General features: G+C 38.2%; 2 protein-coding genes across 4 annotated transcripts in view; both read right to left on the minus strand.

Annotated features, from left to right (window-relative positions):
• Positions 1 to 82: 82 nt before the first annotated feature.
• pygl (phosphorylase, glycogen, liver) lies at positions 83 to 14,988 on the minus strand. 2 transcript variants are annotated; one of them, XM_042501381.2, is made up of 20 exons: positions 13,656 to 13,960; positions 12,706 to 12,807; positions 12,505 to 12,583; positions 12,032 to 12,135; positions 11,183 to 11,314; positions 10,181 to 10,292; positions 9,815 to 9,897; positions 9,503 to 9,640; positions 8,402 to 8,494; positions 7,287 to 7,433; positions 7,010 to 7,173; positions 5,406 to 5,520; positions 5,096 to 5,197; positions 4,358 to 4,505; positions 3,096 to 3,154; positions 2,846 to 2,987; positions 2,119 to 2,326; positions 1,225 to 1,359; positions 900 to 966; positions 83 to 500 (listed from the first exon to the last, which is right to left on the minus strand). In XM_042501381.2, the coding sequence occupies exons 1-20, from the start codon at positions 13,896 to 13,898 to the stop codon at positions 312 to 314; spliced, it is 2,562 nt and encodes an 853-aa protein (XP_042357315.2). In that variant the 5' UTR covers positions 13,899 to 13,960; the 3' UTR covers positions 83 to 311. The 2 variants fall into 2 exon arrangements, with proteins under 2 accessions (XP_042357315.2, XP_087943721.1); XM_088087595.1 differs by lacking the exons at positions 83 to 500; positions 900 to 966; positions 1,225 to 1,359 and adding an exon at positions 14,911 to 14,988 and having other exon boundaries at positions 2,115 to 2,326; positions 13,656 to 14,063.
• Positions 14,989 to 19,873: 4,885 nt separating this feature from the next.
• trim9 (tripartite motif containing 9) overlaps positions 19,874 to 22,997 on the minus strand; it is a 45,340-nt gene continuing 42,216 nt past the window's right edge. For both annotated transcript variants that reach the window (XM_042500705.2, XM_042500706.2), the window contains 2 exons: positions 22,593 to 22,755; positions 19,874 to 20,785 (listed from right to left, as the gene is read on the minus strand). In XM_042500705.2, the coding sequence (XP_042356639.1) occupies positions 20,708 to 20,785; positions 22,593 to 22,755 (241 nt within the window). In that variant the 3' untranslated portion in view covers positions 19,874 to 20,707. The remainder of the gene's footprint in view (positions 20,786 to 22,592; positions 22,756 to 22,997) is intronic.

A 22,997-nucleotide genomic window follows, 5' to 3' on the forward strand; every position in this document is an offset into this window, starting at 1 on the left:
GAAGTACTTGCACTGTTCACTATATATGTCTGCAGGGTATTCTGGTTTTGTTTTCGTACTTGAATGAACAAAGGACTTGACATCCTTCAACAAACTGACTCGTTTTACTGCATTTGTTGGCGCTAAAGAACTGTAACAGACAATTTTTTTCAATGCAAATGCTTTGACTCAGGTGCTTTTACAATAAAAAGTGTTCAGAAAATGAGAAGGTGCAGATGTTATTTCTAAAACAGTTCTTGAAAAAGTTGAAAAGGAAAGGAGCAGTAAATGATTTGTAAACATGAAGGCAGTGCCTCGGTTTTGAAACAGCCTCAGATTTTCTTCAGAGCTCTTGCCGTTCGTTCGATGGCCTCTCTCGGCTCGTTCGGAGGAGGGATCTTCAGGTTGGTCGGCTGGACGCCCCACACCTCGGTGGCGTACTCTGTGATGGTTCTGTCGCTGGAGAACTTTCCTGTGGCAGCGATGTTCTTGATCACCATCTTCGTCCACTCCTTTTGTTTCTTTTAAAGAAAAATTAAACGTTTTTATTATGGGTTTTATATTTATGTAGTAAAGTAAAAACTAAAAAAAAGGAAAAAACAAAAACAAAGTACATGGAAAAAAGAAAGGAATACACAAAACAATAACAAAGTAAAACAAAAGAAGGAATAAAAATAAAATGAAAAATAAAACAATAACAATGGAAATGGAAACAAAACGAAAAAGGGAAAAACAAAAATCTAGTAAAAGACAGCAAAACAAAACAGTATTGGAATATATTTGAAGCCTGTACAATGTCAAGAAACTCTGCTGCTGATAAAATAAGCTTTGTATAATTAAAATGCAGAAAGATATTGGTCTAACCCACTAATCTCACACTGTGGCAGACAGCCTCGAGGTCGGTTAGAGAAAAATGTTACCTGGTAGAGCTTGCTGACTTTCTCTTGGCATTTCATGTAGTCCTCAAAGTCTGCAAACACTTTGAAACTGAAGAGAGACACAAAACGATAAATACATCGTCTGACAACTTGAACTCACTAAAAAAAATGTTTTTAAAAAGTACACAGAAGTCTGACATCCTTCAAAGGAAATAAATAAATGAATTACTGTTGACAGGACAGTGTCAGCCATTCTGTGATGTTTGGTACTCATGTAAAATCAGTTCGGAGCCTTGGAAGTTGAATTCAATTATGTGAGAACTTAAACTTGAAGACACAGTTTACAATATGTCTGTATGGTTCTCACCGGTCATATTTAAAGAGCATGTCAGTGAGGTCTTTGAAAAGGCCTGGATTTTTAGGGCTGAAGAATCCACTCGTGATCTGGTCCATCACTTGTTTCAGCTCTGGGATCTTCTCGTAGTACGACATGGCATCATATCTAAAAAAAAGTTAGTATATCGATGAATGGATAGATTCGTTATTATTCGGTTGAGCAAACAGTAATGCCCAGCCTGCATGGGTTTACAAAACGCCAAAAAAAAAAAAAAAATCAAAACAAGCCATCAGAGTTTAACATATGTACTTTCAGATAACATTGAAAGGAAAAAAAATGGAGCAAAACGAAAAAAGCATCTTACATAATCAGTTCATTGTGTAAGGACGAGTGTAGGGATCACTCACAAATGATTTACTTTTGAAAAGAAATCTAAGTACTAATTAAACAAACTTTCTTGCCTTCTTGACCAGGTTTTTGTAACAAAATTCTAAGCCATTCTAGCTTTTGGTCATTTCAGCACCAGAAAATGTTAAAGTGTAAATGAGCCATTTCATGAAACAGAAACAGAAAAACTTGGTGTCAGTAATGTTTTTCAAAACAACTTTACATATTGGGGCTTCAGGACACTTGGGTTACTTCAGGACGAGCAGCATAGAGACATTTTATGGTTTCAATAAGTTTTTTTTTATTCTACATTTGAATCCTGGTCACTTTAAGATTCAGTTGTTTGTGAAATGACAATAACACTTTTTCCCCATGAAATTACAGCTGTATTTTTTAGATTGTGAAACTTCACTCAACGTTTCATCGACATGAAGGTGAGTAGATAATGACTGAATTTTTATGTTTGGGTGAACTATTCCTTTAACTCTCCTAAGTCATCATAGTATGTTAACAACATAGACAAATAAATCCCCTCACCCCTTTTTGTCCATTTCGGCTACGTCCTCCACCCTCATGCCGAAGATGAACAGGTTCTCCACTCCGGCCTCTTCGGCCATCTCCACGTTGGCGCCGTCCATGGTGCCGATGGTCAGAGCTCCGTTCAGCATGAACTTCATGTTACCAGTGCCAGAAGCTTCGGTGCCGGCGGTGGAGATCTGCTCCGACAGATCTGTGGCAGGGATCACTGAGGAGCAGCAGATCATTTTGGTGAAGTATCTTTTTCATTTAAAGAAAGTGTTCTCCCCATATTGGATCATATTTTGAAGTTTACCCTTTGAAACTTGAGCAAATTTGTTTGGTTTATTTCAAAAACATGTGGAGAAGGCAATGAGCAACTTAGAAAATAACCCCACCCCCACCCAAAAAAAACAAAACAATGAAAACTATTTTTTAATTTTTTTTTTCTTTAACATAATTTAAAATATAACTTGATAGTAGATATAAATATAGCTCTGCTAACATTTTTTGGTAATATTTTTCTGCCCCCCCCCCCAACTAATTTTGAGGTCATTTTCTTGTCACCTCTTTCTGATATCTTCCTATTTCCAAGTTGGTTATTCCCCCCTCCATAGTTTTCAAAGAAATGAAACTATTTTCTCGGGTTTCAAAGAGTTAAATAGATTCAGAAAAGGTGAATGCAGCACAAGAAAAGTGACGTTGATGCAGGTTTTACAGGGTTAAACCCTGAACATCTGAACAATACCTTTCTCTGCCAGAGAGACCCTGTAGTTCTCTAGGTAGATGACCTTCAGCTTGTTTCCCACCACGGGGTCATTGTTCACCACATCAGCCACTGAGGTGATCAGCCTGATGATCAGCTTTGCCATGTGATACCCGGGAGCAGCCTGCAGAGGGTGACAGACTTCACGTAAAACGAAAATATCAAACCGCTGTTGGCCTGTTTATTGGACTTCCTCTGTTATGTTTGTCATGACGCCTGTCTGAGCTGGTACCTTTCCGCCGATGATCACCGTCCGTGGTACGAAAGGTGCGAGAGGTTTCATTCTGATGCCTTGGGAAACCAAAAGAGGAAGCATTAAAAGTGATGAAATTTTAACAAAAACAAAAAAATATAGATTACACATGAACAAAATAGTGTAGCATTTCAGGTTTTCTGCATTGACTATATATATGTAAGGTGGTTTTAACAATTTATATTTTTTGCCATTTTAGCACTGCGCTGCCAATTTTGCACTTCAGTTGAGACTGAAATATCTCAGCAACAATGGATTGCTGTGAAACGTTGTACTGGCATTCATGGTCTACAGAGGATGAATCCTAATGACTTTGGTGATCTTCTGACTTTTCTTCTAATACACAGGTTGATATTTGTGGTTCTGAGTAAAATGTCTTGACACCATTTGATGGATTGCCACAAAAAAATGTATAACAAGCATTCATATTCCCCTCAGGATAATTTGCATTAACTTTGGGGAAGGCTTAAAGAGACGGTTCACCCCAAAAGCAAAAACACATACTTTACCTCTTACCTGTAGTATCTAGATTATTTTGTGTGAGTTGCCAAGTGTTGTAGATATCGGCCGTAGAGATTTTGGCCTTCTCTACAACATAATGAAACTAGATCGCACTCGGCTTGTGTTGCTCAAAGCACAAAAAAATACATTTGAAAAACTCAAAAGCCATGTCTATTTCCAGAAATCATGGCCCCGTTACTCAAGATTAATCCACAGACCTTGTTGACAGCAGTTTCATGTAGGAACTATATTCTTTTCTAATAAATACCACAAACAATCTAGATCAATTAATAGCACTAGAGGTAAGATGAAAATGTGTATGATTCTCATTTAGCAACATCTTCAGGTTAAATATTTTTAAGACCAAATACCTACAAAACTAAAGACATTCCCAACAGCCTCTGTGTACATTGTGTTTATTTTTACCAAATTGATTCTTTTATGCAGTTTCGGGATATTAATTGACATTTTTTATGAGATGTACTAATTACCTGCCATATTTGCAGGAAATATAGCCAAAAAAGGAAAAGCTTTACATGTTGCAGTGTGATTGAATGGAAAATTCCCATATTTGTTTTAAAAGGAAGATGCATCTCAGTCTTAGAGTCTGTTGTAACTTGTTCGTTTGTCAGGTGGGAATCCTCCACATCAGAACATATGAGATTGCATCATGTAAAGCACAGAGCCCTGCGGTGTGTTGTGAAACCTTCTGGTATTCAATAATGAGAACTTTGACGTACGGTTGTACATGGCGATGATGTGCAGGCAGTTGAGGAGCTGCCGCTTATACTCGTGGATTCTCTTCACGTGAACATCAAACATGGAGGACGGGTTGATTTTCACCCTGTACTCTTTCTCCAGGTACTGGGCGAATTTCATCTTGTTGTCCTGTGAGAAAAGAAGAATTACGTGACAGGTGACAGAGGAGTTACTCATTCAGGGGAAGTTGCTGAATCAGAGTTGTGGCCTGTCCAGACATGTTCTGACTCTTAAGGCAGCAACATGCAAAGCTGCAATGCACAAATAAAACAGACTGTTAAGTCTTTGTCTACAATGATGTGCAGAAAATGTAAAAAAATAAGAGGTTTAAACTGCATATGGCAATTAGCATTAACAGGGTCTGGATTTTAACTCACAAAAATAAGACGGAGGCAAGGTCATGTTGTCCTTGATCTTTGACCACCAAGATCCAATCAGTTCATTTTTAAGTCCAAGGGGACAATTGTGCCAAATTTGGGTCATTCCTTCAAGGTGTTTTTGAGATATCATGTTCACAAGTAATATGGGCCCAACAGATGGAGAACCCAAAAAATAAAGCCTGCGGCCAAAGCTATCGCTGGCGTGGAGGCATAAAAAGCTTCTAAATCTATTTATACATAGTGAGATAAAGTTATATAGTATCTTAAAATGGAAACACTCATGTAAAGTACCTCAAAGTTTTACTTTAGGACAGCATTTGAGTAACTGTACCTAGTTACCTGTTTCACTTTAGCGATGTCTCGGATGAAGGCAGCATCATCAACAAAGGCATTCAGCTTCCTCAGCTGACTGAGGTCCTTCACATAATCCTCCCCGATGACCTGAAAGAGACGTGAAAGGTCACAATAAAATATGTGCAAAACAAACTGACAGTGTTTACTACACTGCACCTCATATAAGTCAAGCTGTAAAAGACTCGGGAGAGAACGCTGTGCCAGGATTTGATCGCACGACAGCTGGAGAATATGTTATTGAGGATTCAGGGGTCTAAACCACTCGATCATTTATTTATTTATTGCTCAAACAGACCTCGGCTATGAGCTCAGCCAGTCCGGGGTTGCAGAGCAGCAGCCAGCGTCTGGGAGTGATACCGTTGGTTTTGTTCTGAAACTTCTTCGGTTCTATTTCGCTGAAATCACAGAACCTGTGGAGGGAAAACAGGAAATATTGTTTTGGTCTATCGGGACAAAATAATGGAAATTAAGATTTTTGTTGCTGACCTGGAACACACTTGAGTATTGTTTACTTCATTGTTTGAAATGGACAACTTTGATAATAACTATATGCAATTAAAACACAGCTGCGGTTTATTTGCAATAATAACATCGATCGACTCATCAGATAAAATTTCTTACTGATCAGAAAGTTTTCTGGTGTTTTTTCCGTATTTTTGCATCTTCCTGAGTTGCATATTTTTCAATATAGACCCTTTTCTTATGTTTTTGTGACTAATGAGAAAAACTATTTTTGAAACTGGTCCAGTATTTAGTGAGACCAGCTGCAAACAGGCTACAATGTAACCACTCAGGGCATGTTCACATGTCAGTTTATGTCTCCAAAAAGTGTTGTTTTGGCTACTGACAGGTTCAGATTATTATTATTGTCTGACAACATTATTAAAGGACCCAATCCATCAAACCCAGATCATTTTTGTTAAATCAGAAACTGCCCCGAAATTGCTCTTGCCAACTCCACCAAACAAAATGAAAGTCGTACAAGCTGTCTTAGTTTGTCTTTCAACTGTTCCAACGATTACAAATTTTGTTTTGGTTGAGATTAACCTTTAATTCACATTGGTTTGCTGATGGCTGTTTCTGTTTTGACAAAAACAAACTTCACCTGCAGAGATCCTTTACACAATGTGCTCAGCAGGTATGATATCAATTAATCAATGATCGGTCGTTAAGACTTTAATCGAATATGTGAATTTAACTGATTAATCAAAGTATATAAAATATATAGCTATAATCTTTGACTGAGGAAAAAACATTTACGATTGTTTGAAAGAAGCAAAGTTTTTATGTTTATTGATTGTTAATTTGACCAATAATCATTTAAGTAAAGTGCTCACAATTTGCAACCCTAGTTGTCAGATACTTATAACAATAATTGGAGCCTATCAATGGCAAAAACAGACACTTTTAATGGATGTAAACTAATGGTCCACAAATGTCCTAAATGGTTACATTGCAGCCTGTTTCACTGCAGTGGTGCAGCGCTCTTGCTCAATATTGGACCAATATCAAAAACCGTTGTTCCCATGAGGTACCTAGACTCAAAACATGGAAAAGTATGGTTTGGATTAAAAAAAAAAAAACTAACAAAGTCACCCTTTAATAGCAGTCCTGCCTTTCAAGTTCCCATCATAAAGTCATTGTTCAGTGTTAACAGGAGATGATTCAGTCTTGTGGTTATTTCTGAGGCCACATTCACAACGTGTTTAGCAACTACTGGATTATTGGTTTGAGCTTGATGCTTTTTGCTGCTGTTTCTTCATTATTTGTAAGAACTTTAATTTTTTTTCTGACCAGTGAAGCTACAGCTTGGTGTTGGTTGCATACATTGTTTAGCTTTACTGTGTTTTCATTACTGCATGCACAGATTCATGATTTGAAGGTGTGTGTGGGTCTTACACGTCAGTCTTGATGATTTTGGAGTGTATCTCAGCGACCCCGTTGACAGCATGAGATCCCACAATGCACAGGTGCGCCATGTTCACCCTCTTGCACCCGTCTTCTTCAATCAGAGACATTTTCCTCAGTTTGTCCATGTCGCCTGGAAAAAGAGCTGCAATCCTCTGCAGCAACAAAACAGTCACACTGTTAGAATATCACATTCATGTGTCAGAGTTTGTTCAGTTAATAAAGGACAATCTCTCTCTTCTGGTGGTGTCTGAGCTGCGGTACGTACATCGAGGTGGGCCTGGTTGATCTGGTAGATGATCTGCAGGTGTCTGGGCAGCAGCGTCTCCAAGAGCTCCACAGGCCAGCGCTCCAGAGCTTCAGGGAGGACTGTGTGGTTGGTGTAGGCGAAAGTGCGCTTGGTGAGGTCCCAGGCCTGCAGAGGAGGAAGAGGAGGGGGAGTTTCTCTGATTAGACATCACACTTGAGCTTTGCAGCCACTTGCAGTCTAATCTAAGTCTAAATCTCTCCTGCTTTCTTGCTGATGTTCCTTCTTTCTACCATATCTGTGTATTTACATAACAAACCATTAACAAACTACCTCCTGCCTGCCTGGATTTTTGTTTCTTAACCAGGAGGTTTGGACTTAGGTCACATGGCTTGGACTTGAGGCAATCTCAAGACACAAATTTGATGACTTTTAGACTTAACTTAAAAAAAAAAAAAATCGACTTGCAATTTGTCTTTAACATTTATGACTCATGACTTTGCTTAGACTTCAGCCTTTTGACTCGAAAAAATACTAAATACAGTCCCCCCAAAGTCCAAAAATTTAGTTTACGTACAAAAAAAACAAAAAAGAAATATGTGAAATGTACATATCAAAAATTACAGCAGAAGACGCACAAGTTCCCACTTCGTTCGACAATTGAAGCTGCACAAAGAACAGTCACTTGAGACCAATATTAAATGGACCTGCACTTGTCTGACACTGTTCTAGTTGTTCAACCACTTTCACGTGAGTCACATTCACCCATTCACACACACACACAGTCATACACTGATGGCCGAGGCTACCGTACAAGGTGCCAAATGCTTCTTGCTCTTTTAACCATTCATACACAATCACGTGCTGATGGACAGACATCCATACATTTAATATTAGCATTACTTACATTGTAGAGCGCATTATGACTTGTTACCAGCTCAAAAATCAAAGTTTAGGACTTTGGACTTGACTTGAGTCTTGAGTGAACAACTTTCCCTATAACATCATGCAACACTGAAATGTCTCATTGACCTGTCATACTCTTTGGTTTTAAGCTGCTATGATTTCCTCATTCAGTCTGGTTACCTTGAGTCACTCCCAAAAACCAACATTCAAATCTACCAAATCTGACTCACCGTGTCCCAGTTGAGTTTCTCAATGTCCACAAAGATCCTCATCAGCTCGGGGATGGCCATTGCTGGATGAGTGTCATTCAACTGGATGGCGACCTGAAAAACGCAGCATTATTATTATGACATCTTCTGTCTCATTGATTTGACATTCTACAGCTGTTAACAGGAGATTAACCCTTTGAAACCTGGACTGACATCACTTTTCTTGTGCTGTGTTCAGATCTCTTATTCAAACCTTTGAATCCTGAGCAAAATTGTTTAGACAGGAAAAAAGGCAAAGAGCAGTTCTTCAAGAAATGTTCTGCAAATTGCTATAAATTAGAAGATCTGGCAATTAAAAAATAACAAAACAAAACTGGGCTGTAGGCGTTTCAAATCTTTGAACTAAAGACACAAATTGCCTTAGATATGCCACACCTTTGCACAGAATCACAATATTATATCTGCAGGGTTTCTCACTTGGCACTTGGTAACATGAAACATGATGTCTGCTGTTGCAGTAATACTTTTTGCTTTCAGGCCAAATTTGACAAAGCTGTGCAAATATAACAGTTCTTTTCATGCTAATGCATTATTTACTCAGCAGATGTTTCATTTGGTTCTCTGCTTTATTTTTCTTTAGTTTAACTCCTTGAAACCTGGAACGACATCAGTCATGGCAGTGGCAACTTGACAAGAAGAAGGGATTATTAGAAAATTATCCAAAAAATTATTTTACAGAATTGTATTTATAAAATAAATACATTTTTCCCAAAATTTCATTAGATCTTTTTAAAATTTGATTTTATTAAAAAAAATCTTTTATAAAAATCTTTTTTTGCTAATTTTCAGGTAATTTTATTTTATTATTCATTTATTTATTTATTTACTAATTTCCTGTTAATTTTTGAGCCATGTCTCTTGCTCAGGGTTAACTAAGTTGCAGGCCTTAAATCAGGAAGATGAACTTGTGCCACAACTTTGTATAAAGAGAGAAAGAAGAAGAAGAAGAAGGTCTAGAAAAGAAGTAGAGTAACAGACTCCATTTTCATTACAGGCCCTGTTGAGCTTCTCTGCTCCTTTGCGTCTTCCACTCATCAATAAATAATACATTTTGAAGCTCACTTTGTCTGGGAAGCTCTCGAAGGAGGTTCGGCTGGCGGAGCCCATCTTAGTGGTCTTAAAGCGGCGGATGATGTCTTGGAGTGTGGCCGCCACAACAAAGTACTCCTGCTTCAGACGGAGCTCTTTTCCTTCAAAGAACTACAAAACCCAGGAGAGAGCATTTACGCAGAAATATTATCAGTGTGTCGAGAAGATAATCAGAGAAGATAATCTGATGATGCAAAATGTTCAGGCAGCAGTGTGCGGACATCAGTATCATCCCAAAATGTAAAGACAATAAATATGTGCTTGATTACAAAATATTGGACTTACATTGTCATTGGGATAGAGAACACGGGAGATGTTCTCCGCCAGATTTCTGTCCAGAACAGCCTGGATGTAATCTCCAACATTAACTACAGAAAAGTGACGTGCATTTTAGTTACAGTGATGTTATATTTATACACATTATATATTGAAGTGTATCTTAAAGTCAGAGGTTAAACTCTGGAGAAGAAACTGCAGCATTTGAGCTGTTTTGCAACACAAACATCTTTATGCAAGTTGCCTCTCTTGCAACAGTTCCCTTCTTTCTCGCAAAGTGTTTCTGTTGAAAACTAAAAGGAAATGCAGAGAGTGTTTTGTAAAAGTGGATTTTACATTAGAAACAGTGAAAGAAAAAACGGCTTCAGCACTCACAGTCTCTCAAGTTAAAGTCGTTGGGGGCGCGGGCGGACCACAGCCTCATGGTGTTTACAGTGTTGTTCATGTAGCCGGGGATGGGCGTGTCGTAGGGCATCGCCAGAACCACCTGCATATAGAAAAGCGAAAACAGTGCGTCAGCAGGAAGACACAGCTGAATGAAAGCCTGTAATCCTACCCAGGGGCAGGTTTACAGACTCACATGTAAAACCAGATGGTTCTTGGTACCAATGAATACATCAAGTAAATTAAAATAAAATGAAATAAAATCAATAATTGTTTATCTGTTTGTGACTCCAAATAGCCTAAAGCCATGAACACATTATCAGGTACTGGCCTCTGAATAGGCACGGAAATATGGTCATCTCTGTAGTTGTTTTCAGTCTTTTTGTCATTGTTTCATGTGTTTTTGTGGTTGTTTTGAGTGTTTTCATACAGTAGTTCTACTGTTTTACTTTGCGGTTGTTTTGTGTCTCTTTGTGGTTGTCCTCCGTCTCTTTATGGTCCTTTTGCATCTATCTGAAGTAGTTTTGAATCTCTTCAGTGACTGCTCTGCATCTTTGCAGCATTTTGTTTTTCTGAAAACCTTGTGCCTTTTTTGTGGTCACTTTTTAGGTTTTTTCTTCGTTCAGAATCTCTTTGTAGTCATTTTGTGTCTCTTTATGGTCGTTTTGCATCTCTTAGTAGTCATTTTGCACCTCTTTGTAGCTGTTTCACATCTCTTTTTAGTAATTTTGTGTTTCTTTTTAGTAATTTTGCATCTTTTTGTAGTTGTGTTACATCTCTTTGTAGTCATTCTGTGTCTCTTTATCTTTTTTTCCAATAAGAATTGCTTACAGTCACCTCATACAGAGGCTCTGTTTCAGGGGCTGCTAGGCTTGTACCCTCCATGATACATGAACTGCCCATCATCCTCTGACTCTGATGGTGGCCACTCCTTTGATCCACCTCTGCTCCTACCCATCAGCACCTGCGATAATCTGTAAACATCTTCAGTACCTGAGTGTCGACCCATTTGGAGCCATCTCTCGTTTCCTCTACTCGTCCATAGAAGTGAACCGGCAGCATGTACTCTGGACGTGCTTTCTCCCACGGGTTTCCATGCCTCAGCCAATCATCTGCTTCCTCCACCTACAGCAGGGCATCAGTCGGGGCAAAGATAAAAGATTTAATATGATAAAACACAGTGTAGTAACAAGAGTCCTGAGAGAAAGAAAAGAGTCATTGAGCAAGACACAAACTACTTTATCTGACCTCTGACCTCTCTGTACAGCAGACTGAAGACAATTAATTAATCATTATTTTAATGCCATCAAGCGCAAAAACTATATTAGATTTTGTACAATGAAATGCATCAGCTTTCACTGCATTTACTGACCAATAGCAGCAGGTATTAAATGTAAAGGTTCATCAACCCCAGTGTTCAGGAGTACATGTTTACACTGAGGCTTTGAACAGCAAATAACCTGGAGAATTCAAAAGGGCAAAAGCCTTTAGTTTGGGGATCTCTTATCACAAAATACGCAACATATTTTGTTTTTTTCACCTAAAACAAACCAACACCAGCTTCTGCCAGGAGCTTGCACCACTGCAGTGTGTGTGAATTGCTGTTAATGATTACCTTGTGATGTATTCTGACCTAATTCATGTGTCTACATTGGCCATGCTCAACTTTGACCCCTGAGAGCATGAACATGACCTGACAACAGAGTCCTGACGTAAAAGATAAGAAAGGATCCAGAAATCTAGAGAGAGAAATTGTTGTGTTTGTAGGGAGATGTGTCATTATTTAGAGAAAAATTAAACGCATACGACTGTAAAAAACCTTTTCTTTTAGGCAACACTTACCTGCCAGCCGTCTCTTATCTTCTGGTTAAAGATCCCATATTCATATCGAATGCCATAACCGTATGCTGCAAGACCCAAGGTGGCCATTGAATCCAAGAAACATGCTGTGCAGAAGAAAAAAAATTACACATAAAATCAAAACACAGACTCTACAGAACTAAATTGAGACACAAACTGTCTTTGCATGGTGCAATGCACATTTACACATCCTGTTTCGACATTTCTGGACGTTGCTTCAAACTTTCAACAGGTGTACAGAGGTATTTGGACAACTGCCACAATAGCCTAGAAGCTACAATAGAGTATTGTTGTTGTAGAGATGAAGTGTTTGCATGCAAAGATTACTCTCCGTGACCCGTTTAAAGTCAGTTAAGCCTTTTTTTTTTCCTGTTTCCTGTTTTCCTATTATAATAGAACTCTTCCTCTCATTTCCATGAAGTTTCACATAAGCTTAAACATCTGCAGCTATTTACCTGCCAACCTGCCCAGGCCTCCGTTTCCCAGACCTGCATCCTCCTCCATCTCCTCCAGCTCCTCCATGTCCAGGCCGAGCTGCAGCAGAAGGAGCACAACAAGCCCACTATTGACATTTTTATGAAAAGGCAAAAGATAACCACAAATAGCACAGTCATTGTGTGTGTTTATAATTGCCTCCATTTCCTGTTTCGTCTGACCTGGTAGATGGCTTCATCACAGGCGTTCTGCAGCCCAAGGTTGATCATTGTGTTCTGGAGCGTCCTGCCCATGTAGAACTCCAGGGACAGATAATACACCCTCTGGACATTTAAAAAAAACAAAAACATATAACTTTGCAATGTATCTTAATGGATCAAAGATTAACTATGAATAAATATTCATGTTTCACTTTGTTTGATTGTGGCTTGCAGAAAATGCAGTGCAGAGCTGGGCAGTGAATGAATTAAATCTGGAGCAAGCAAACATTTTCCTGGCAGTGTAAACATGATGCAATGACCTAAAAATACTGCACCTCTTGGAAATCTGGAGACTTTTATGCAACGGAAAAACATTGCACAAAACTTCTCATAATAATGTAAAAAACATGTCAAAGAATATGCTCTTTAGAAGAAATGTTTGGCTGTCTTCCAAAACAAACACAAATCATGACTGCAGAAATTATATGAAATGTAGTATAAGTAAGCAGAGCATGTTTAATTTGTACTTTAATGCTTAAAAACCTTTTCACTTCTCTTGTGCTGTGTTCAGATGACTTTTACAACCCTGAGTGTTTTGATTTCTTTCGAAAAAGGCAATTAGCAACTTGACAAGCAAGGTCCTGCAAATTGCAGGAGATTAGTAGATTTAAATTATATTTTTAAAAAAAGCAAGGGAAAAGAAATCTAGAAAACTATATTTGTAATAATCATAATCATATTTTTAAAAAACATTTAAAACAACCTATATTAAACCCTTGTTTCAAGTGCATATGATATATGTTCTTCTCAGTGTAGGTTTCAAGTGTCTCAAACATTTAAAACATATTTTAGATTACTTTTTTCAGTATTTTGAGGTACTTTGCAATGTTTTGACGTTTAATCATACTCTAAAGTATATGCATATGTACAGTATGAGATGTATCTTTGTCTCTGTAACTTGTGATCTTTACCTTTGGGTCTGCTTCATAGTAAAACTGCTGTGTTCTGATCCATCTTCCCACCAGGTGGTCTCTCACAGTGTGAGCCAGGGCAAAGTAATAATCCCTGGGTGTTGCAATGTTCCTGTCTTTCACCAGAGTGAAGTGCAGGTGACGATTGAAGCCTTTCTTCAGCTCTGCAACATTCTCCACTCCCACAATTCCCCTGATGCTGATCTGCTTGTGCTTCTCCTGGTCGGTGATAGGGGTGGCCATGGCTGGAGGGTCAGGTTGGTCCGGTGCAGTGGTTGTGCTAGTTGAAAGTGAAATGGAAAGGTAAAATGGTAGCAGGTTTTCATGCAGCAGTGCCCTCCTTCTGCTGCTGCTCATTGGTGAGTGCAGGGGGAGGGTGTTTCCCGGGCCGGCCCCTGCTGAGCTGAGCTGCAGGAAAAGGTGCACAGAGAGACTTCAGAAAAGGACTGACAGTCTCGTGCAAGTTAGTTTGGCACAAACCTCAAAAACCAACCTTATGCTGAAAATAAAAGTAACTTTTGTTAAACCTCGAGTGAATTTATTCCTACTTTTTAGACAGTAGAAGGGCTCATGTTTTACTATTTAATGTTAGTTAAAGCAAATATAATCTGGCTTTTTTGAACACTGATCAACAACAATCAAAAAAAAGTTTTAAAGCTGTAGTTTATAACATTTATAAAAATAACTTTTTGTCATATTTGCAGACTGTCATTATATTCTAAAAAGTACAGGACAGTAAATTTGTGAAAAAAAAATCATGTTCCTCCTCTTTGTAGTACTTCTGAGGGCGTTTGTTAGAATAAACTGCAGCACATCAAAAAAACAACCAATCAGAGCAAAGGAGTCTAACACAGCTGTCAGTCATATCAGCCGCTGATCATGACCTGCAGTCAAACTGTCAAACTAGGTTGCTGATCAAATATGGATCAATATTGTGTCAATACATTGTCTATTTCTCATCTCAAATGTTTTGAGAAAAACATTTTAGTGCACTGTTTAGCTGTAAAATGAGAAAGCTTTTATCCCCCTGCCACGTTGAAAACAGTCAAGCAAAAATCAGGAACTGCCCGACAGTTGGAGCAAACTTTCTCATTTTTGTTATTATCTGACTTATGTAGCCTTCTACTGTTTGTATCTAGTGACAGTTTCAGCAAAAAGGGCTTTGTTTTTTAACAAAAGTTATCAGCCACAGCTTTAATGTTAAAGTGAAAACGTATCTATACTAAACTGATCACAAACATAAAATAGAACATACCTGTTTGCATACATATTTGCACCCTTTAATAGGACACACTTGAATCATCACTAAGACAGCCAACTAGTTTAACTAAAAAGTCACATATTTAGCTAAATGAAGATCACCTGTGTGTGTTTCAGGGGGTTTCAGTTGAAAAAAGCCACATTTGATTTAGTGCTGTAAGACAAGTAAATATGAAAACCACCAGGGGGTACTGCAGGCAAGCCTGGACTCAGAGTGATATGTGAATGGAAGCTAACTGTTGCCACACATTATGTGGTGCTGTCCACAAAAAAGTGTTAAAATGAATGAAAAATGACAATGCAAAGTCAGTTAAGATCTTTTGTTGTGGTGGGAGCAGGAATTAAGTATAAAGAGCAAGAAATTCTGCAAAGGGCAGATGACAGGGGTTGTGGTCAAACAAACATAGACTTTCACCCAGGAAACCACTGTTTGAGAACTACATTGACTTTTGGTTTCAAACTAACCACAATCATTTTATGTCCCTGCAGGCAAATAAAGTGTATCGTATCGTATCGTATCGTATCGTATCGTATCGTAGGTGCTTTGTGTAACACGCAAAGCACATAAGAGTACATCATTTACATCTATTTACATTATTTTTTACAAAAGTTTTTTTTTTTTGTTTCAAAACCTAATCAAGTGTTTTTCTTTCCCTAAATCTAAACATAGTGTGATATTTGCAGTAGACTTTGCATTGACATTGTTTTCATGTTGCCAACTCAAAATTGTAACGCTTTTCATGCCCACCACCTCATAATGCAATGTTAAGAGGTTGTATCTATTTCACACGTTTCTGTGAGACTGTGCACAGATGGACATCTATTCCAGGCAACACCTATTTATGACACCTATTTATTGAATATTCACACATACAAAAAAACACAGAGGCTCATATTACACTTCAGATCATCATAATAATAGCAGTAATATGGTAATGATAGACATTTAATCATAACAATCATAATAATTGTAATGTGTTCAAATTATAGTGACAATTTATATTCATAAAATTCTCCATAGACATATTTCAGTATCACTGTAAATAATATCAAGTGATGACATTCACTTCAGATCAAACAGGGAAAAAAATCACTTTGGAGATAAAATGAGGTTATAATGCAGGAAAAACACACTCACACACACTCACACACACACATACTGTATGTATGTACATTTGGATATATAACACCCAGTGTCGCCCAGCGACTGTGCGTACGTTTTTAATAATTCATAAAAGTTTGAGGAGGCTTTATGACTTGAAATCATCTCCGGATCGAAGTTAAATATCATTTAAGTGTATTTGGCTGGTTTAGAAATAATAAATGTTACAATCACTCACTTTTTAAACACCGTGTTCAGTACAGAGACACACATTTATGTTACTCGTCATTCACAGATATAACTCACTCACATAGACAATGTTCCCTAAGAAGAGAATATGTGTGGAAAAGTAACAGCTGTATGTGTCATCTCCTACTGAACATGTGGAAAATCCCCTTAATGACTGATTTGCTGAATGAAAGTCATTTTTCTATATTTGTCCTTGAATCTGAGATTGTGTAATGCTGCGATAATGGTTGAATTTGTCTCTGTTTGAGTCAGAAGAAGGTCTCGCTGCTCAGTGACCCTCTGCTGAACAGGCTGCTTTTGTATTATTATAATTACGGCTCGCACAAAAGGCTTACCTTGAAAAACCACCAATTAAATGTTGCATAAATCAAAGCTTGAATGCAGCCTTGCAGCAAAGGCCGTGCAACTTGCTGAATGCTGGTTTATCATTGCCAGCACACATGCACATATCATATTGAAGACTATATGTGTGCAGCCATTTTAGCAGCCGTGTATCAGTCCCAGATAATTTACAATCAATATCACCCCGGGGGAAGAGAAAAGAAAAGGATCATGTTAAGAAAGACACCTGACTGTAATAGTCCCTTCAATACTGTGGTTATTATATCCATAACAAACACGGTTGTTGTTGAGTTTGCCCTTTTTGCCGATAGAAAAAATATGTAGCAGCAGGTGAAGTCAGGCATCACAGATGTTACAGTTGACTCTGCTGAAGCAATGAATCTAGTTTTTAGCAAAGTTTCATAAATCTTGTGGGTACTGAAGAGGGGAAAAGGCACACCCATGAAGCTCAAACACAGGATAGCACCTTATGTGTATGCTAGACATGTATGGTATGTCTTAGGGTGACAATACACCATGAATGTTTCTGGGCAACTTGAAGGGCAACAGTTTCCTCAAACTGCTTTTCAGCATTTTGTCTTTTCCTTTTCTTGACATGCTAGATTGACTGGAAATATTTCAACATCTACATCTTGTAAAGACATTCTGAACAGACATTCGTGGTCCCCAGATGATGAATCCTAATGACTTAATGAACTTTATGTACTGTAGTTTACTTTATGTAGGCCTACCTCTAGTGCCACCAAGACACTGACATATTTGTCTTTTAATAAAATATCTCAACAGCTGTTGGCTGGATGGTCATGACATGTTGTCCATGTATTGTTCCCAGAAGAGGAACCCTACAGACTTCTCTTAATCCCTGACTTTAACTCTGACACCTTCGACAGGTCAAAATTGTCACCTATGCTGTGACATCTCTTGATATCTTCAAGTTCACATCTATGGTCCCCAGAAGATGAATCCTAGTATCTTGGTGAAACCCTGACTTTATCTCTAATGCCACCAAGATGTTGACATTTTTGTCTTTTGGATGAATTTTCAGACAGTTTTGCACATTCATTCATGGTTCCCAAAGGATGAGTCCTAATGACTCTGGTGATCCCCCTAACTTAAACTCTATTGCAACCATTCAAATTTGTGGTTTGGAGTGAAATATGTCAACAGCTGTTGGTTGGATTACCATGAAATGTTGCTCTGACACTCATGGTCCCTAGAGGATGAACCCTAGAGGCTTTTCTCAATCCCTGAATTCAACAGGTAAAAGCTGTCACTTTTGCTATGAAATATCTCAATCTATCAGTTGGAATGACACAACATTTTGTACTAACATGCATGATCCCCAAAGGATGAACCCTTATGATTTAGCTGATCCTCTACACTTTTCCTTTTGCACCCCCATGGGGGGGGTCACATTTGTGGTTTCTGGTGAAATATCTTAACAACTGTTGGATGGATTGTAATGAAATTGGACACAGACATTTATGTTCCCCTGCAGATGAATCGTAACAACTTTGGGGATTACTTAATATTTTTCTCTAGTTCCACCAGATTAAACTCTGTCTTTGATTCTCAATCAAATATCTGCAAAACTTGTAATAATAGCACGCTAACATGCTAAACTAAGACAGTTAACATGTTAAAGTTATACCTGCTAAAAATAAGCATATTAGTGTTGTGACTGTGAGCATGCTAGTGTTAGCATTTAGCTCAAAGCACCACTGTGCCGAACTACAGCATCACACAGCTGATAGCATGGCTCCACGATTGCCTGTTGAGGAGACTGTTGCCCAATATTAACGCCACCTGAACCTCCCAGTGCATCACCACCTTTCCTGTTGCTTTTGTAGGACATAAACTGGTTCTCACAATCACTGAAAAGTCTCTTCAGTTTGAGAACAAACTCCAAACTACATTTTTAAAGCAACAAAAAGATTCAGTTTGTTTCCTTCTGTAATGACTATACATCAAATAAAGGAACAATATTGAATTCTCATTGAAAAACTCTGAACATCAATAACTTATTTAGCTATACACCTCTTTGCAGTAGATCATTTCAATAACAATATTACAAAACTACCAGGATCCAGTCACCTACGGTAAAAAAAGCCAGGATGAAGCGAGCTGCTGTAGCACCTTATTCAAAGAGCTTCACAGTCATCATCTTTAACCCATTTTCATCACACTTCAAAGCACACAATCGCTCGCATTTATGATACATTACACCCAAATCTCCTCTTCTGAGAGCTGCACCGCAAAGAAAGGCTGCATGAAGGCCTCGCTTCCAGTAGTTTTTATGTGCCAATGCTGTATTTTTCTTTGTTTTTTTTTTTTTACAGACGATACAGAAGGATCACACAAGTTAAGCCACTAAGAAAAGCGCCTCATGTACACGGATGAGGATACAACAGTGATGCGGCTGAGAGTCGGACTATTGCTCTCGTCCAGGGATCGTTGCAGCTGCTGACACGTCCACCTCGCACACAAACACACGAAAGACGACCTGTCATGCTCCCCTGGTGTTTTAAAATAGTGGTGTTCATGACTGATGGCAGACAAGGAAATAAAGAAGATATTTTTTTAAGAAAGAAAGATAAGAATGGGGAATATATTGAACTGTATGTTGATGGTATGAAGGGGGCTACTTTTTCTAAGTCGACTCATTTACAAAACAAACTCCTTACCTTTAAGGAATACTTCAACATTTTAGGAAATATGCTTATTTGCTTTCCTTGCAGAGAGTATTTTTGTGCTCTTAAAACTGTGTTGTTCAAACATGTCAGATTCAAAATGTTTTTAAAGATAATTTCATCTAGCTGGTATACATGAAGGGACAGATGGTACGCAGGGAGAAAATGGAAAAAAGTATGTGATGATAAACTAAGTGCTGTCAAACATCAGCACATATTAGAGCCATGTTACACGGACAGCTACAGAAATAAATTTACCATGGAAAAGTACTGTAACAATTTCACAACCAACAATATTCCAAAAATTCAGTGATTTTTAACCCTTTGAATCTTTTTCTTTTTTTGGGGGGGGGTTTGTTTGTTAATTTCGTGCTGCGTTTAGACACCTTTAACAAGCATCTTGAGCACGAAGCAAATTGGTTTGATTTCTTTTGAAAGCTTGATGAAATGTCCCACAAATTTCTAGAAATTAGTAGACTTTAAAAAGTATTGTGAGAAATGTAAAAAAAAAAAAAAAAATTATATATATATATATATATATATATATATATATATATGTAATTATCATAATCATTTATTGAAATGTTTGTTATAGAATTGATATTTCTTAAATATTTTCTTCTGGTAATTTCCTTGTTTGTTTTAACTTTTCTTTTTTGTTGCTAATTTTCAGGTGATTTTCTTGTACTTTTTACTAAATTTTGGGTAATTTCTTCTTATAAGTTGCTCATTGCCTTTTTTCCCATTTCTGAAAGAAATCAAACCAATTTGCTCGGGCTTCAAAGTATTAACAAGTCTACTTCTTTTCTAAAACTTTCACATATTTTTACTTATTCCGTAACTTTTCAAGGCTTGGAAAACATAATTGTGAAATGCCATGACTTTTCCAGGTTTTCCATGACCATGGGAACCCTGTAAAATGGTTCAGTGAGGCGTGGACAGTCCCACTGTTTCTATTCTTTATGCTAAGCTAAGCTAACCTGCTGCAAACCGTAGCTTCATATTTAGCGTACAGACATGAAAATGGTGTCAATCTTGTCTCTGCAAGAAAGTAAATAAGAGTATTTTCCAAACTATTCCTTCGGCTGGATATTACAATCACACCACATAGTTCCAAGCCCATTATTTTGAGACTATTTTTCTTCAACTATCTGCATCACGTCAAAATACAAGGTACGGATCGCAAAACACGGTCCGTTTTTGTCCCGCAGATGGTCCAAGTGTCCAAGGTTTAGGCATGATAAAGGCATGGCTCAGCGCTGGATGGGGCCTCTTACAGAGAGTCATGGGGTCAGTGGGTCAGGGGGACAAGAGGAGGTGGGGACGGGGAGGGTTGGATCATAGTTATTGACGGGCAGGATGAACTCCTGGAGAGGTTTTGCCCAGCCGGTGAGGGGGGTGGTGAGTCTTTAGCACACAGAGCCGGTGGGATCCGCCTCCCCGGGAGTGTAGAAGTCAGGGATGGGTAAACCAGTGTGCAGTGTGACCTGAAGAAAAACACATTAACATACACACATATATGGGTTAATAAATCATGGCGAACAGGTTTATTTTTCTGCCTGCAGGTGGAGCTGCTGAACCGTTTGCTCACTGTGTGTTTTGTTTGGGAGGCGCTTTCATCACCCAGAGACGGCATTAAAAAGGGGAAAACTAGCTGAAAGCAATAAGAAATTCAAAGCTACTAACTGTTGTTGAGTCTTTGAAGCTTCTTCTTTCAAGGTTTAATCCTCTGAGCCCACATTTGTAAAACTTGGAAAAGCAATTTTTAATGAATATTAACTGTGCGCTTATGAAACTTTGTTGATCTACAAGTGAAAACGTTTGTTTTTGCCTGCAGCGCTACTCAGGGTGGGTGAATCTATAAAATAGCACCCCCAGGGAGAAGTATAGCCGAAAAAGCTTGCAATTTGACCAGGTATTGTAAACATAATGTGTCAGGTAATTAAAATGTTATCATATATGATCATGATAGATAAAGGCTATTGCAAAATGCTGAATAATTCAGTAAAACGCACTAAACCAGACTACTTTAGGCAGACAGATTTTTCCAATACTTTGAATTTTGCTGCAAATACATTCTTTTTTAAGGGGCACTCCACAATTTTACTTTACTTGTCACAAAGAGTACAACTCAGCCAGTAATAACAACTCTATATTATCTTTTATGCCTCTGGAGGGAGCTTTTTAAAGTCTGAGAAACTCTCAGTTTCAGTTTGGAGATCCTCTCAAGTCCACTAACTTTGTGAAAATGCACCATTAAATTAGCACCACTTTACATATCAAACTGACATGCTATGGCTTGAAGTTTGTAGTGTTTGTATAGAGGAATCATCATTTTATACTGGCAACATATTGTGTGGGTCAGAAATTTGTCTTAGCATAAGAATTTCATGATTTGATTCAATTTGAGGAAAACAAAAGGAGAAATCTGTATGTTGAGGGATTCATTTGCTGAAATAATTATCCATTCAGATAATCCAATTCAGAAAAATAAAGTAGTTAAAAGGGGAACCATTATGCTTTTCTGTATTCTGTGTCTTATATATAGTGTAGCAGTGTTGGATGCTCATATATAGTGGCCAGAGTTTCAAATAATGAGGCACAGCAGACAGAGTGTTTACATTATTTAGCCTACACTGCTATACTAAGCTACATGCTAACTTTGGGGAAACATGTAATCTTGGTTGCAGATATTGTTAATTTCTTTCCGATTTCAGATCTGGTTCTTGCTGGAACATCTGAGGCTGTGTTTGGAGGCTTTCACTGGTTATTTTTAACAGGAGAAAGTGCCACTATTCTCAGTTACAGTCACTCCCTGGCTCAAAAGAATATGCAGCAGTGTTGCCAATTTATTTTCCAATGAAAGTAGCCAGCACTAGCTCGGAAAGATGCATAAAGTCACCAGATGACACCATTGCACATTCATTTGCATACATAATAATGGAAGCTTTGCTGAATCAGATTCAATATAAAAATCCCCCCAAAAAACATTTTATTGTCTTGAGAAATACGCTGCTTTTCCTATAGAGCGTCACTTTCTTGGGCTCCCAATCCAGAGAGCGAGAGCATCAACGTAACCATAGAAACCCACTACAGCTGAAATCCCGCTTCTGTGAGACACTGCGCTGATGGCGGAGGACTCTGATTATTCTGTATCAGAGTAAATTACAACATATTTCTCTTTTTTCTCCAATGATCTGAATAATTAGCTATATTTGTTGCCCGTTGCTTTTCAGAAATAAAGTCACTGAGAGGGTCTGAAAAGCCACAGTTCAAATATACATCATTCTGTACCTGGACGTTTCTGTTTAGGCTGATGGCGGGATAATAGACGCCCTCCAAGGACTCAAAAGCCACTGGACCCTGCTGCTCATCATTGATGAGGAAGATGAGGATCCCGCGGGAGAAGTCCAGCAGAACTCCTATTGTAGCTCCTTTACCGATGCCGCCGTCTGTCCTGTACAGAGAGAAATTATAGATATTACATTTATCCAAGTAAATCTTTCTGCTACTTTACAATATTTCAGAATAAAATACTGATGTTTTTACTCCACATATTCCATGGCTTCAGCTACTTTTTTGCATAAAGATAGAGCCCAAAAAACATGAAAATCATATGAAACCACTGGTTCCCAACATTTTAAACTTGTGACCACTTGTTATATATAACAAGTGGTCTGTTATATATCAGATGTCTCT

Source organism: Plectropomus leopardus, chromosome 14 (assembly GCF_026936395.1).
Source record: "Plectropomus leopardus strain MGB_pleo_1.0 chromosome 14, ASM2693639v1, whole genome shotgun sequence".
Taxonomy (NCBI): Eukaryota; Metazoa; Chordata; class Actinopteri; order Perciformes; family Serranidae; genus Plectropomus; species Plectropomus leopardus.